This window comes from Amblyomma maculatum, chromosome 4 (assembly GCF_055883805.1).
Source record: "Amblyomma maculatum isolate TAMU_Amacu chromosome 4, ASM5588380v1, whole genome shotgun sequence".
Classification (NCBI taxonomy): domain Eukaryota; kingdom Metazoa; phylum Arthropoda; class Arachnida; order Ixodida; family Ixodidae; genus Amblyomma; species Amblyomma maculatum.
The window spans coordinates 46,851,030-46,864,579 of record NC_139347.1 but is presented as its reverse complement, the minus strand read 5'-3'; the positions used below and the strand labels follow the sequence as shown (position 1 = coordinate 46,864,579).

Genomic DNA, 13,550 nt, shown 5'->3' with positions numbered 1-13,550 from the left:
AGGCAAAACCTTGCTTTGCTTTGCATTCCCATGAGCAAATGCCTTTTCACTGTACCAGACTTGATCATACTGCAGCATCCCCAGCGGCATGTGGGTTTTTCGGCATTGTTGGTGTCTTCCCATCAGTGAGGAGAAATATTTTATTTCTCAGAAAACCAAAATGTCAGTATGCTTCCCTAGTGATAATCCACGAGTCTTCTAGGTATTACACTCTGAAGGGGTAGTTGGTTCATATTAATTGAACGAGTAAAACTGCGCAAAAAAGATTAGATATTACTTCTAGGTATTACTTGTCGTTTTCCTTATTATTCTCCTTTAGTGTCCATGCTGTTACTTCTGCTTGCTGAGAGGCACAGCGAAGGAATTTTAGCGTGCACTATATTATAGGGATTTTCTTTCTTGCTACGAACTTTTCTACTTGAACCCCACGCGATGAGCTGGCTCAGTGATTTTGACGTTCGGCTGATGGTCCTAAAATTGCCTGTCGGCTGTAAGAGCCGAACTTCGACGGAGGCAAAGTAAAGAAATGACTATATGCTGTACGATGCTGGCACACATTAAAGAACCAGCAGGTGATTTAATTTAATTAAAATTAATTAAATTAAGGAAAAGTAATGAAGACAGGTCACGACAGCGCCACATCATGCCTTGTCTCGCCCGTGTCAGTTGGGGGCACCCGGTGAGAGGGCACACCCAAATAGCTCAGTCGGCAACGGGCAGGGGCGACTGAGAACACACAGTGGGACATGGAATTTTTACTTGTTCTTCTATAACTGTTGTGTGCTTCGATGACAGTGTGATATTGAGATTTTTGCTTTGTGGCGTTCACTTTTCAGATATGGAATCTAGAAGAACAGACAACAGCCAGAGAGTATCACAACCAGCCATTTGCTCAAATGAAAGGTCACAATGGCAGTCCAGTCTTGTGCTGTGATGTGTCACCGGATGGAGCATTCCTTCTTTCTGGATCCACCGACAGTACCATTCAGGCAAGCCATCATATTTAATTGGCTGTGATCATATTGATATTGGAAGGCTCCTGGTGTCATCGCTGCATTTTTCCTGCAGCTCTAGAGAAGGAAGCTCGGATAAAAAATTAAAACAGAATTTAGTGTGGATTTAAAGTCCGCTGGCTCGCTACAGTCCATGGGGAAAGAAAAGACTGGAAAAGAGAGGTGCAGGAAAAAGTAAAAGTTTTATATAAATAAGTATAAACAAAGATCTGCGAGCGTGGAATTTGAGGTGAGGTGCTGTAGTGATATGCTAGGAATCGAAAAACAGTGATGTGCAGGGTCCTTCAGTTTTGCTGACACAGTTCACTGTATGGAGAGTGTGCAGTGATGGGAACTTCGAAGGGTTTAGAGTTTGTGTTGGTAACAAATCTCATCTAAATAAGCAAATAAAAAGTTCTTTGTGCACCTCTTGTTTTCTATGGCAGGCTAAGGTACCTAATGCACAGTCCACTATAAGTGGCACATGGGTGATTGGTTCCGCAAGACGGTCATATTATGCACATGCTTGTTGGCATAAGCTGGGCTTTCAAACAGTATATACAGTCAAACCTCGATATAACGAACACGCATATAACTGATTATTGAATAATATCGAACTCTTCCGAAATATTTTTGTCGCACACATGTATTTTTAACTTCCCATAGCGAACGCGCAGTAACTGAATTCTGACGATTCAGTTACTGCGCACATAGATTCCAGACAGTACACACTGTTGTACTAAATAAGCAAAATTACTTTTCTTGCAGTTCAGAACAATTTAGCACAATAAAATTTACTGTATCAACTATATGGTAAGGGCTTAAACCTTGACTAATGAACTTCATTGAAACCAGATTTATACATAATGTGTTACAAGTAATTAGCTACTTGTAGTAAATTATATTAGACCCAAATTCATTTCATTGGATGCTGACTAGAGTACACTTCGTGCTCTCGCAGACATAGAGAAGTGAAGGAGGAAATGCGATGTGTCCTCTTGATTCTGGCTTTCCTTTTTTTTGTTTCTCGGTTTCCTTCACACTATTCTACAGCGCTGACAGAATACTTAGCATGGTGATGCAGTCAGTGGTGGTAGTTGAGGGTGGGATGTCAGTGACTAGAGCTCAAATATGAGTGAAAGACAGCTGCACTGTCATCATCGCCTGTAAGACGCTCGAGGCTACAGATGTGTTGAACCAGTTTATGAGCTCAGCTCACAACACGACTGACACACAGTGCGGTCCCTAAGGTCATATGAACATTGTGTAACACTGTTGTTGAACCGAAGAAAACGCATAAGCAGCATGCAGCTTTAACTGTAATTAAAGTGTCCCTTTGAGGGGTTTGAAACACGTTTTGCCGCAGTGTTTGCATGTCGGGAAACAAATTTAGATTTTGCGATATTTGAGTTTTGCAGGTAAACTGCAGAATTTACTGACTTTTCTATATTGATGTTTAACTCTACAATTGCAGTTTTGAATTGTTAATGTGCCTGCTTGCGAATGTGGTTATTGGCATGTATCCATTTAGTACCAGTTTTTTTGTGAAATAAATGATTGCTTGCTGTAGTGACTTATTTTTTCTTCTTTAATAATCCAGTCTTGGACACCTGGTTAATACAGGTTTCCCTGTTGGTTCTGCCTCTTTCATATTATATGGTTGTCTTCGCATGTGTATAAAAGGAAACCTTTCATTTGTTCGACAGCTGTGGGATGCCAGAACATGCGAGTCTCGAAGCACCCAGACGCTGGACAACTGTATCCGCTGCTGTCGGTTCGGGCCGAGTTCAAGTGGGGTTATTGTGGCCGCTGGAACTGACAGTGGAACTGTCTATGTAAGTGAAGTTAAGAAATTTTTGTTTGTATGTATACCTGTTTGCCTAATATTTCAGTGTCCAAAAAAACAATGCGAACAAACGGAGACGAAAGGAAGAAACCACAGGAACAAGCAGTTCCTTCCTTTCGTCCCAGTTTGTTCACGCTGTTTTCTTGGATAATGTATCACCAACTTGCCCGCTTAACTATCCTGTTAATATTTCAGGGTGAACCCTGAAGTGTTTATCTACCTGTCACACCAGTTTGTCATAATCACCGCTGGTGGTTGCAATAGCCTAGTGTGACTGAAATTGGTGCAAGATTGGGAAAAGAATTGGAATTGAATATTTAAGAAGTAGCGACTCAAACTGTGTGCGTCATGTGTAAACCTAGCGAGCTTTCATTGGAGCCTGAAATTTCAGGTGGCATGAAGGCATGCTTTGATTTCGTTTAATGGGGTTTAACGTCCTGAAGTGACTCTTAACCTGGTCAAACTGCACTTCTCCAAGGTCCTTACTGCAAGGGGATTTTATTGCTCTAAAGGAGCAAAACCAAAAAGGAGCGGCAGCACAGTTACATGGCAAGTGCGAAGGAGATAGATGACGATGATGATCCATGTTGATGTTGATGATGGCTGTACTCTTTGTAGCGGGTAGGCCAACCTCCGTGAACGTCGTCTGTCGATCTCTAGAATCACGTTAAATATATAAAATGATTCAACTAAGTATGGCAGTACAAAATAACTGCATTGGCAAACAAACTTTGAAGTTTTTTCTCAACCCTACAGTTTCTTAAAGTTCATTGTAATCTGAAATTAATCAGGGTAGAAATTTGGGCAAGTCGATACTGATTCATACCATACGAGAAGCGCAACACAAGGGCAGTGGACACAAGGGGAGAGAACACACACCACAACACAGGCGCTAACTTCCGACTGACGAAGAAAGCCAAAAACAACTATGTCGAACGGAACCTCAGCAAAAGTAGCGCATGCGCTGACCTAAGAGAAAAAAAATAAATTGAAAAAAGATGCGAAAATAATTGGGAGATCACAGATGTTTTGAACCCAAGAAGGCCATCTCTCGTTTAAACAAGGAAATGAATAGTGTACTAACACAGTTACTTCCACAATTTCGCGAGTTAGCTTATCTCTACTCTGGGCAATGACTGAGCATTTATCCGAAAAAGGCACGCACTTGCAATCTTTGCAGTGCAAGGCTAGATTGCTGCTGCTATATGTCTTCATGTTGTTATTGTGCTCCCGAAGCCTTTCGTTCAGGCACCTACCAGATTGTCCAATATACTGCTTGTCACAAGAGAGCAAAATGTTGTACACAATGCCCTCAGTACATTTAACAAATCTTCTCCTGTGGTGCATAGTACACTGCTGCTTTTGGGAGTGATGTGCGGAGGGCAGGGATCTTTTGCATAACACACTGAGTTTCCCTGGGGAATGTTTTCCTATTTTCTAGAGATTGTGTGCGAGAAATTAACCCCTAAATAGAATTTTAGGCCTAAATATAATATTCAAAATTATATTTGCAGCGATAGTTCTCTTTTTCGAGCTGCTTGCTGGCACTCATGTTTGGGCTGCTCTTCAACTCATCTTAAAAGCCTCTGATGACCTCCTTTTCTACCACAAGCCTTTTTCGCAAAGGTCTTGAGGCTTTGCCATGTAGCTGCGCATCAACCGCCTTTGGAGCAAAGAACCTTTAATGCCCAAGGCCTTAGGAAAGGCCTAGTGACAGGGGCTATCAAGGTATGAGAGATACCAGATGTGCTCCGAGACGTCCTGGGGTCCTTTGAGACACTATCTATGTATCTGTGTACAAAGTCAACTTGCAGGTATACCTGAAAGCACCTAGCAATGATTGTTTGAGTGAATTTTGCACCCTTCATATTGCAAATTTATTAAACTCTCGTTAATTTCTTCTTTAAAGGGTCACTGTCTAGGGTATGACCATTTAAGCAAAGGAGCCCAATGCTTCGATCTGGTACCGGAGATAGTCTGTGCAAAATGCTACAGCGATACGCGCGCAGCAAAGCAGCAAAAATACAAATCAAAGCTCTCTCATCCTCTCCTTCTGCGAACCAACTTCCCCGTTCTCTACACTGGCCCATCTAGCTGCTAGGCTGACGTCGGACTAGCATCGACATTCATTTTTCCATCTCGCTGACTGACAGGTGAAGGATGGGCGTACACAACTAATTGTGTGTGCCGCTCGCTGTGCTCTTTTTCCTCGCCATGGCCAGACTGAATGCAGCAGCGCGCCCTTCCTCGCCCGTTTCGTTTTCTTGCGCACAGAATACCACTTCCCACCTCCCACGTGGAGGAGGAGGAGGAAGAATTTGGCTTGAGGAGGCTAGACGACAGGGCAGGAGAGTGAAAAATCTTTGCGAGGGAACGAGAGGAGAGAAACACCACAGAATTAGGTGATTGCAGTAGCTGTAACTCTTTTCAAAAACATTTTGCGGCCTTGCGTTCTGGGGGCAAAGCCTCACAGTCACAGGGGAAGAAAATATTTTCGACCAGAGGATGGACAGTAGCCTTTTAAGGGACCAGAAATAACCAGAAGTTCACCAGAAGTTCGAATTTTTGAGTGGGCTTGAAAAAAATTGGCTGTGGTTTAGCTTCAGTTAAATCTAGTGGGACGCAATAGCTGAAGCGGCCATCTGTGCTGCTCGTCACTCATGCCTTGCAGCATCGTCGCGGCAGCGTTTCTGCCGCTCTTCTGGCTTTATCCCCTTCTCTTCTCCTCCGCAAACTTTTAACTTTCAACACAATGTCCTCCAGGTCATCAGATGCAGCCAACCAACAATCGTAATGAGCACGGCTGCTCAGTTGCTTTCCCTCCGATTCCATGCACAGCTCTGGCCGAGGCATGCGGCGCGCCTCTATATATACTGGAGATTGATGTCAGCGATCATTTGTCTTACCACGCAGCTGCTCATGCGGCTACTTCCCACATCTGTCCACTTTTGACCTTGACTTTTCGTGGGAACACAGCTACCCAAGTTGTTGTAGTTTAAGTTCTAATTTGACTTCGAAGCTGTTTGAAGGTCATCGGAAACACACGGTGACATTGGCATTACCTCGTGTAGTGAAGCTATTGCTTCAAAACTGCTGAAAACGTTTTGCATCTCAGTAATTTTATCTAGTGAACACCCATATGATGTTAATCTCCACTTGAGGTGAAACCTAAGTGAGAACGATGGTTTTTCCCGAGAACAATGAAGAATTGGTACAGAATTGTTAAGGCCTCTGCTAAAATTTTCGCAGTGCAACGCAGTAGCAGTTATGACTCCACAAAACAGTTTTGTTAGATTTTCAGTATGCTTCATCACACAATATATGCGCTAAAGCATTGCAGTAACGTGCGCAGTTTCAGTGGTCTCAGCGTGCCGAAGGAGCACGTGGGTGCACGCGAGAGATGTGTGCATAGGTGTTAGAACAGCGTTACGACATTTCACAATAAAAATAATGGAACAAATGCAGGCCAATCAACGTCTGAAACACCAATGCGTACAGTCTATTGCAGTGGCGAGATGGCGCGAAGTTAAAACCGAGACAGTGTGAGTGGTTTAGGTATGTTTTGGTAATTGGGGAACTTCTTACCACCATCATACTTTTCATAGTGCACGCGAAGTGCGTGAGCATCACTGTTTCAGGCAACAGAGGTTCGGGGAGATCTGTTTTGTAGGTCGCCTGCTGCGTGTGTCATACCTCGATACGATCGCCCATTCGAATTACCCGGATCGAGGCCGACCTATGTCTAAATTAATGAGTTTAGTGTGCTGAGAAGTACACTTATAGAATCACTCAAGCCGAGCATGGGAAATGCGTGTACTGTTGTTTTGACTGCCTAAACTGTCATTGGTGCGAATTATGTCATTTGCTGTTGCCATCCTCCTTTCTTTCCGATGCTGCAAAACATTCAAGTGCTATAGCGCTGTTTTCAATGGAATCATGGCATTATGTGCCTTCTTGAGCTGCCCTGTCTAGCTGGCTTGGTGGTGAAGGTGTACTGAGCCGGTTGATCCCAGTTGCAGCGACTGTGTTTTGTTGAGGCGCAACGCAAGGCTCCTGTGTGCTGCATGTTAAGCTTAGGTGGTTGAAATTATCTATAGCCCTCCACTATGGTGGCCCTAGCTTCAGTTGCTTTGGAGCATTAAACCCTTCTTGAGCTGTACCCATATCTTCGTGCTTTGTGCGGAAGCTGCCAATATGGCTGTAGTGGAAGGTAACTTGTGTCATTTGACAGGATGTGGGTCCATAGGAAGTGGTCATGTAATATTTCTTAGGATAGATGGTGCCGTAGAAAATGCCTGTGACCAAATTGTAGCCCAGGCATAATCTTGCGTGGAGCTTCTCTGTAGCCGGTGATTGTCTCTCTGTCGTGAAAGAGACCGCAGTGTTTCCTGCTACGTTCAGGTTCGGGAATCTGTACGCTTGGTTGCAATTTGTTTTCGGAAGAAGTTACTTATTACAAGTATTGGTTACAAAAAAAATATAATTGAAATGCCCAGCTCATTACCATAATCAGTTACAAAATTTCAAGCAAACATAACTTATTACAAATAATTACTTTCTGCTTTGGCGTTGGGTGAAATGTGAAAGATATTTTGTTGTTTTTTGTCTTTTTTTTATCTTTAATCATCTTGAAGCCTCATTGAAATATTGCTGAAATTTCACTCGCTGTGAAGAAAGAATCCAGAAATTAACACACGAAAAAAAAGCCTAATTTGAAATCTGACCATGCACCCCTGAGCTGAAGTGTGCGCATTGCATTACCTTCCGCAACCTGTAAAATGCTTCCCTCAATTTCTGGCCAAAGGATTGTGGGGACACGAGTAGTTTTGTTCTATTTAAAATGCTCAAGAATTTTCAGGAGTGCTCTTCGACTTTTGCAGGTCTACTCTCTTTATGAGAACATACTGCACAAGCTTGGGGAGCACAAGTTTTGGGTCTGGGACCTGGCATTTGCCCCCGATGGTCGGCAGCTCGTGTCTCTCTCCGAGTCCATTTGCTGGTGGTCTCTGGACTGCCTGGAAGCTGAGGCGGTGGTCAACTCCCTGGGTGACACGGCTAGCCTGACATCGGTGGACTCGCTCATACAGCAGCATCGGTCTCCCAGCCTGCTTCAGAGATTCCAGTTGCACAGCTCCAGGGCTGTGGCGCTCTTTGCATCGGCCGACTTCAGGACCTTCGTCACCGTAGACGACTCCGGCGTGCTGTATGTGCTTAACAGACTGGATGATGAAGGGATGAGGGAAAGTTGATTGTTTTTTTGTTTGTGTTGAAGTAGGCATTGTGCATGCCCTGACCACGGACTAAAAATCTTGTTCTTCCATTGTTGCACCTGTGTGCCATATTTGGTAGAGGCCAAGGGTTCTTGAATAGCAATTTCTCAAAGGGTGCCACTTTTGGAGGAGCCTTTGAATGCACTGCTGTTGTTGTGACCTGTGATGATGGCACCTAGAAAACTAGTGTGGGTCATTCATAAACTCGTAACCTAATTGCGTACACCTCTGTGCCTACACCAGCTGCCAAAGAGCAGCTGATGTCGCGAGATTGACTCGTTTCTATCTTGAAAACGAGTGTTTTTGTTTTTAATATTTTCGCGGTTATCAGTGCTGAAAGCCACATAACCTAGTCTGTTCAGTCCGGCCATGCTTGACGGATTCTGCACTTTTGTTTTATGAGTGCTATATCTTTTTTTTTTCTCTCTCTCTAGTTCCTACAGCCCAGATGTCCCTCTGCACAGGGCAGTCGGGCATTATTGGCATTTAATAGCCCATGATGTATGACTGGAACTGCATGGTGACTGCTGAGAGTAAAGTTTTGGTCATTGTTTTACTCTCATAGAACTGCACACATTTCATAAATTCATGTTGGTAGAGGAAGCATTAGTGACTTTTATAATATCTGCTAGTCGTGCGGAAACGCATCAGATGTGTTCGAGCGTGTCACTGGAACATCTTCCTCATTTTCAGGAAAACTAGCATTCTTTGACAAATTCGATGAATGCAAGTACCTTGAGGCAAATTCTGTTCAGGGACGGAGCGAGAAGGAGGAAAACTAAGAAAGACACCCTGTGATCAAACTATGACATTGCGTGCACTCAGGATAGGCTTCAGGTAAGTTATGTTGTTGTATGTGTTTTGCACATTTGCCGGCCCTCGGCATGTGTACACTCCAGTACTAGCACAACTGATGGGTGGTGTAGAGGGCCTGAGTGGTCAGATGACAAGCTGCAAAACATTGTGGCAACAGTAGCAACTTGGGAAAAGAGGTAGCACTGTCTGCATAGCTGTACTATGTGTGACTTTCTAGCCAGTCAGCCACACAGAATGATGTCAGATTGTGCTGGAGGGCTGTGCCTAAGTTGCGCAACTTGTGCTCGTTGTCGGCCTGGTCCACCATTTCCTTTTTTAACCTCTTATCTTTAAAAACAGAGAATTCGATTTCAGTTTCTGTCCTTTACCATTAAACTCTCTTGCCATCGGCTGCATGTCTTGAAGGACAGCTTGAAGTGAGGATAAATGTTTGCTTTTAGTTCCCTTTTTTCCTCTTGACTTCTAAAGGAAGTTGCACCTATAAAGGTACTTGCTAAAACTTTCCGACGTTCAGGTCATTAACCTTTTTCTTTCAACAGACACCGCTGTACTTCTTATTTCAAGGCTTTATAATTATTGTACATTGCCAAGTGGGCAGGGGTGCTATTTAAGAGAGTGGGATATTGTTTCATCCATTCTACTACTTTTCTTCATTAGGCTTTGTAGGACATATGAACTCCTGTTGGTTGATCTCTTTATGGTAAGCTCGATGATTTTAATTTGAGTTACACCAGTCGCAGAATTTTAAGCCGCGCAAGACAAGACTTCAAGGAACTACACTGGGGGATAAAACTGCAAACTTTTTTTTAGTAGAATTCCTGCTGTTGACCTTACATACAGAAGAGCTCATGATGCAGAGTGGTCAGACACAAATCTTTTGTTTGTGGTCGAGGTGACTGTTACAGTACTAGTTAGAATGTTGAGGAGAATAAAAACTTTTTCTTCAGGTTTTTTTTTTTTATGAGCATATCACTGCAATATTTAGCACGATCATGTTAATTGGTTTAAAGTGTGGTGTATCAGTAAGATGTTTTGATCAGTGTGATGCTTCTGTACTTAATGAAATGTTTGCTGCAGCTTGATCTTGTCCGGCATAGTCAATTGTTTTAGTACTTTTATGCCCAAGGTTGATAAAATGTGTTTCTTCATCCTGCGTACATATTTTTGGGCAGCGCATAACTTGACATTCTTAGATTAAAGATTTAGCCCTGACTAGCTAACAAATTTTAATTCTTGTGACATGCAGTTTCAGTAACAATGTGATTCTAAGAGCAAAAAATTTGCTACGAGGGAAGTTAACAATTGTTTAATTGTAATTTCGGCAGACTAATCGTGAAGAGAAATATCGTTCACTGTAAAGCTCATTAGGAAATAAGTTTTAAAACAAAACTTGTCGAGCAATCTAATTGTATCGAAAGGGATTCTAGTGTGTCACTTTAGTTGTGGTTTCATTTAATACTTCTTATGAAAGTATTCAAGGTGACTGATTTATAGTTGGTTTAAGTTTGATTGCCACAGCAAGAAAATATTGTGCGGTGCAAGATGTAATGGTCAGGATAATGTGCTGGTAGATGAGAAAATGATTTGCATCTTTCATGTCTAGCACCTTCATTTTTTGAAACAAGCCTTGAGCCTGCAGTGCATTGCTGGATTCGCTGGTGTCTTCTGTTCTCGTCAGTGCAGGGTCGCTGGTTTACAGAATGCATGTACTGACCTTGTCTTTCCAAGCCTATTTTTATGTTGACATGCCCACTGGTGCACATGACCGTTTTGGCCATGAGTGTGGCATATGCAGAAAGAAACGCGATGCACAGTCAACCAAACTGTTCAAGAAAAACTTCTCTTGCCATAGTATCTGATTGTGCCAGTGGTCATTTTTATTTTAGGCATTGTTTCTTGTTGACGTCATGTATCAGCTAGCCCAAATTGTTGTCCTTTTTAGACGATTTTTTACACATGCTTTTAGCATATATATTTATTTGTGCTCTACTGAAGTGTACAACAGTGATTTGAAAAGACATACAGGTGAAGATGATGTGTTTCTCACCCTTGAAATGCACAATGCTTATACACAATTTTTCACATTGAAATGTGTAACATCAAGATGCATTGTCATATAATGACATGCAAAGTCATATGTATACTGCAGTCTGTGCCATTTTTGCTTAGCTTTTGCTGTGCTGTGTTGAACAAAATTTGTGTGGCCACAATCAGCCAATTTTAGTTCGCACTATTGTTAATCCAGTTTAACTTTTTACACCGTTATAAACCCGAATTCTCTTCTCCATCTGCAATTGCACGATGGTTTGTACTTGCCTAAAAATGTCCTCAATTTTTTGTTTTCCCCCTTTTGTTTTTCTTGGCTATCTTTGGCCTTTTCTGTACTCGCTGTATATGAGATGTGCCTGTAGAATGGGTTTTTGAACAATGTTTTTATAGATTGCTTCAGTTTTGTGCTTTATGCCCAAAGCAGACAGATATGTTTAGGGGCCAAACAAGAAGCACTGTTAATACTTAATGGGCTGAGCTTGAATAAGCTTTCAAGAAAATATTTGATTGCATGCACCTAAGTTTTCTAGGCATTGCTTTATTGTTATGGGTATGCATTAAAGAGAAATTCATCGCTCGGCTTCCAAGATCTGTGTTACCAGTGCAGAGCTGCTGCGTAAGGTTTTTTTTTTTTTGCTACTGTGGGCATTTCTGACGAGGGTGACATTTTCATTGTCACATTTTTGCTCAATATATGTCAGATGGAAAAGTTTTTGCTTATATTTTGTGCTGTTTCTATTATACAGTTGCCACACTGTCAGTGACCACTTTTGTGGTCAAGTGGTGGGCAGTTTAAACATTGTGTGTAGTAATATAAGAATAACTTATCAGCTTCTGTACATGATGCTATCATATAGCTTTTATAAAAAGCAGTGCATGCAACATGTGCTTCAGGTTTTTAAAAGTGCAGCCACCAATAATGGCCACAAGCATATGCTTGTGTGTGACTCATAGTTGATGGCTGATATTGAAATGTTGAGCCAATTTTGCTGCAAAATATATCAGCAGAACAAAATCAAGCTCTTGATTTTAAGGGTGTGTTTTATTGAAGTTGTTAAGGAGTGAAGAGAGAACTGACACCTAGGCCTGTGGTTATGTATACTTCTCAAATTTTTAATATCACTTGTTGCATTGCTAACTGAAATGTGCAAAACTGCTTCTCTCAGTCATGCGTCTTTCTTGTTGAGCAGCAATTCAATGCATAATGTGGTTGTTAATGGTCCCTGTTCTTTAATAACACATGTTAAGATGGAGTACTTGTTTGATTCACTGAATTAAAAATCTATACCCTCTGCAGCAAAAAAGAATTAAATTAAGCAGCATATGCAGCAGTGGTTCAGATCCATCTTGCTTCCTCTGGGTAAACCATTTCTCTGAAGCATTAATGATGGTGAGCTTCTTATAGAGTAAATATACTTTAAGGGTGGGTGCAGTGCAAAACTTACTGCTGCATATGCTGCCTGTTTGGCTTTATCACAGCAGCCAATAGGGATTTTCAGTTATTACTGACTGAATCATGCAAGTAGAGTTACTAAAGAAAAGTCACTGTTAAAGGCCAAGTCAAATGCTAAAATCAGAGCTCGAATAAGCAATTAGTGTAGTCGGGAGAAGCATTTTATATGTGGCATTTAGTGATGCAACATTTGATATCAAAAATGGGGAAGAGTGTAGACTTAATGAAGGCATCAGTATGTGCCATTTGTTACTGCACCAAACAAACCTTAGGCAGAGCTTTTTTTCTTGTTGTTTCCATCCCTAAAATGGTAGTGCCTCTGAAATTGGTGTGTAATTTGTGCATGTCTGTCAAGCCTTTCTTTTTATTGCTGGAAATATATCTATTGAGAGGAAATTATAAGCTAGCTTTTTTGCTAGCTGTTTTCATGATGTGGAGGAATAATGACTGAAAATAATTAGGCATGCTCATGAACCCTTGCATTGTTCTTTTTTTCTGGCTGTAGCTCTTTAAGAAGCTTTCTGGTTGCTTATGTCTAGTTAATCTGTTTTTTTAGACAATTAACTAAAATGCACGATGAGAAATAAAAAAAAATGCATGCTAAAAGAGAGCCAAGAGGGATGCATGCGCATTGCCTTTTCCTCTGTGCACCTTTAATTGCCCATTTGTGCATTTTTTTTTTCTTGGTTGCTCATTAACTGGTCTATTCAAGCTCATTATTCAAAATGAGAAATAAGTGTTGTTCCTTAGATAAACTCCAAATGGGTACCTGACATTCGTTACCTTTGACTGTGTGTGGAAAACTTATGCTACCTTGTAAATTACCATATGGGGTCATGTGCAGTAATTTACTTGTCTCCTAAGGAGTCAAGGACGTAATTCTCGGGATGTTGGGGAGCCTGCACATTGCATGTAGTCAGACAGCCTGCCCATTATGAACACAGGACTTCATTATTGTGTTCACTTTGTGTTCCACCTTACTTCTTGAATGCTTTGGAAGAGCATGTAAATGTGCACAGCTTTCGTATCGTGATACATAGCAAATGTACTGTGGGTGGTATCACCAGTATTCGTTGAGTGCAATCTGTTTTTAAGTAAAACATGTTCTTGATATGTAACTTTCT

General features: G+C 41.7%; 1 protein-coding gene across 5 annotated transcripts in view; it reads left to right on the top strand.

Annotated features, from left to right (window-relative positions):
* Positions 1–13,032, top strand: part of LOC146190928 (apoptotic protease-activating factor 1-like) — an 86,011-nt gene extending 72,979 nt beyond the window's left edge. For all 5 annotated transcript variants that reach the window (XM_084601316.1, XM_084601319.1, XM_084601315.1 and 2 more), the window contains 3 exons: positions 837–989; positions 2,699–2,827; positions 7,719–13,032. In XM_084601316.1, the coding sequence (XP_084457442.1) occupies positions 837–989; positions 2,699–2,827; positions 7,719–8,087 (651 nt within the window). In that variant the 3' untranslated portion in view covers positions 8,088–13,032. The remainder of the gene's footprint in view (positions 1–836; positions 990–2,698; positions 2,828–7,718) is intronic.
* Positions 13,033–13,550: the final 518 nt, after the last annotated feature.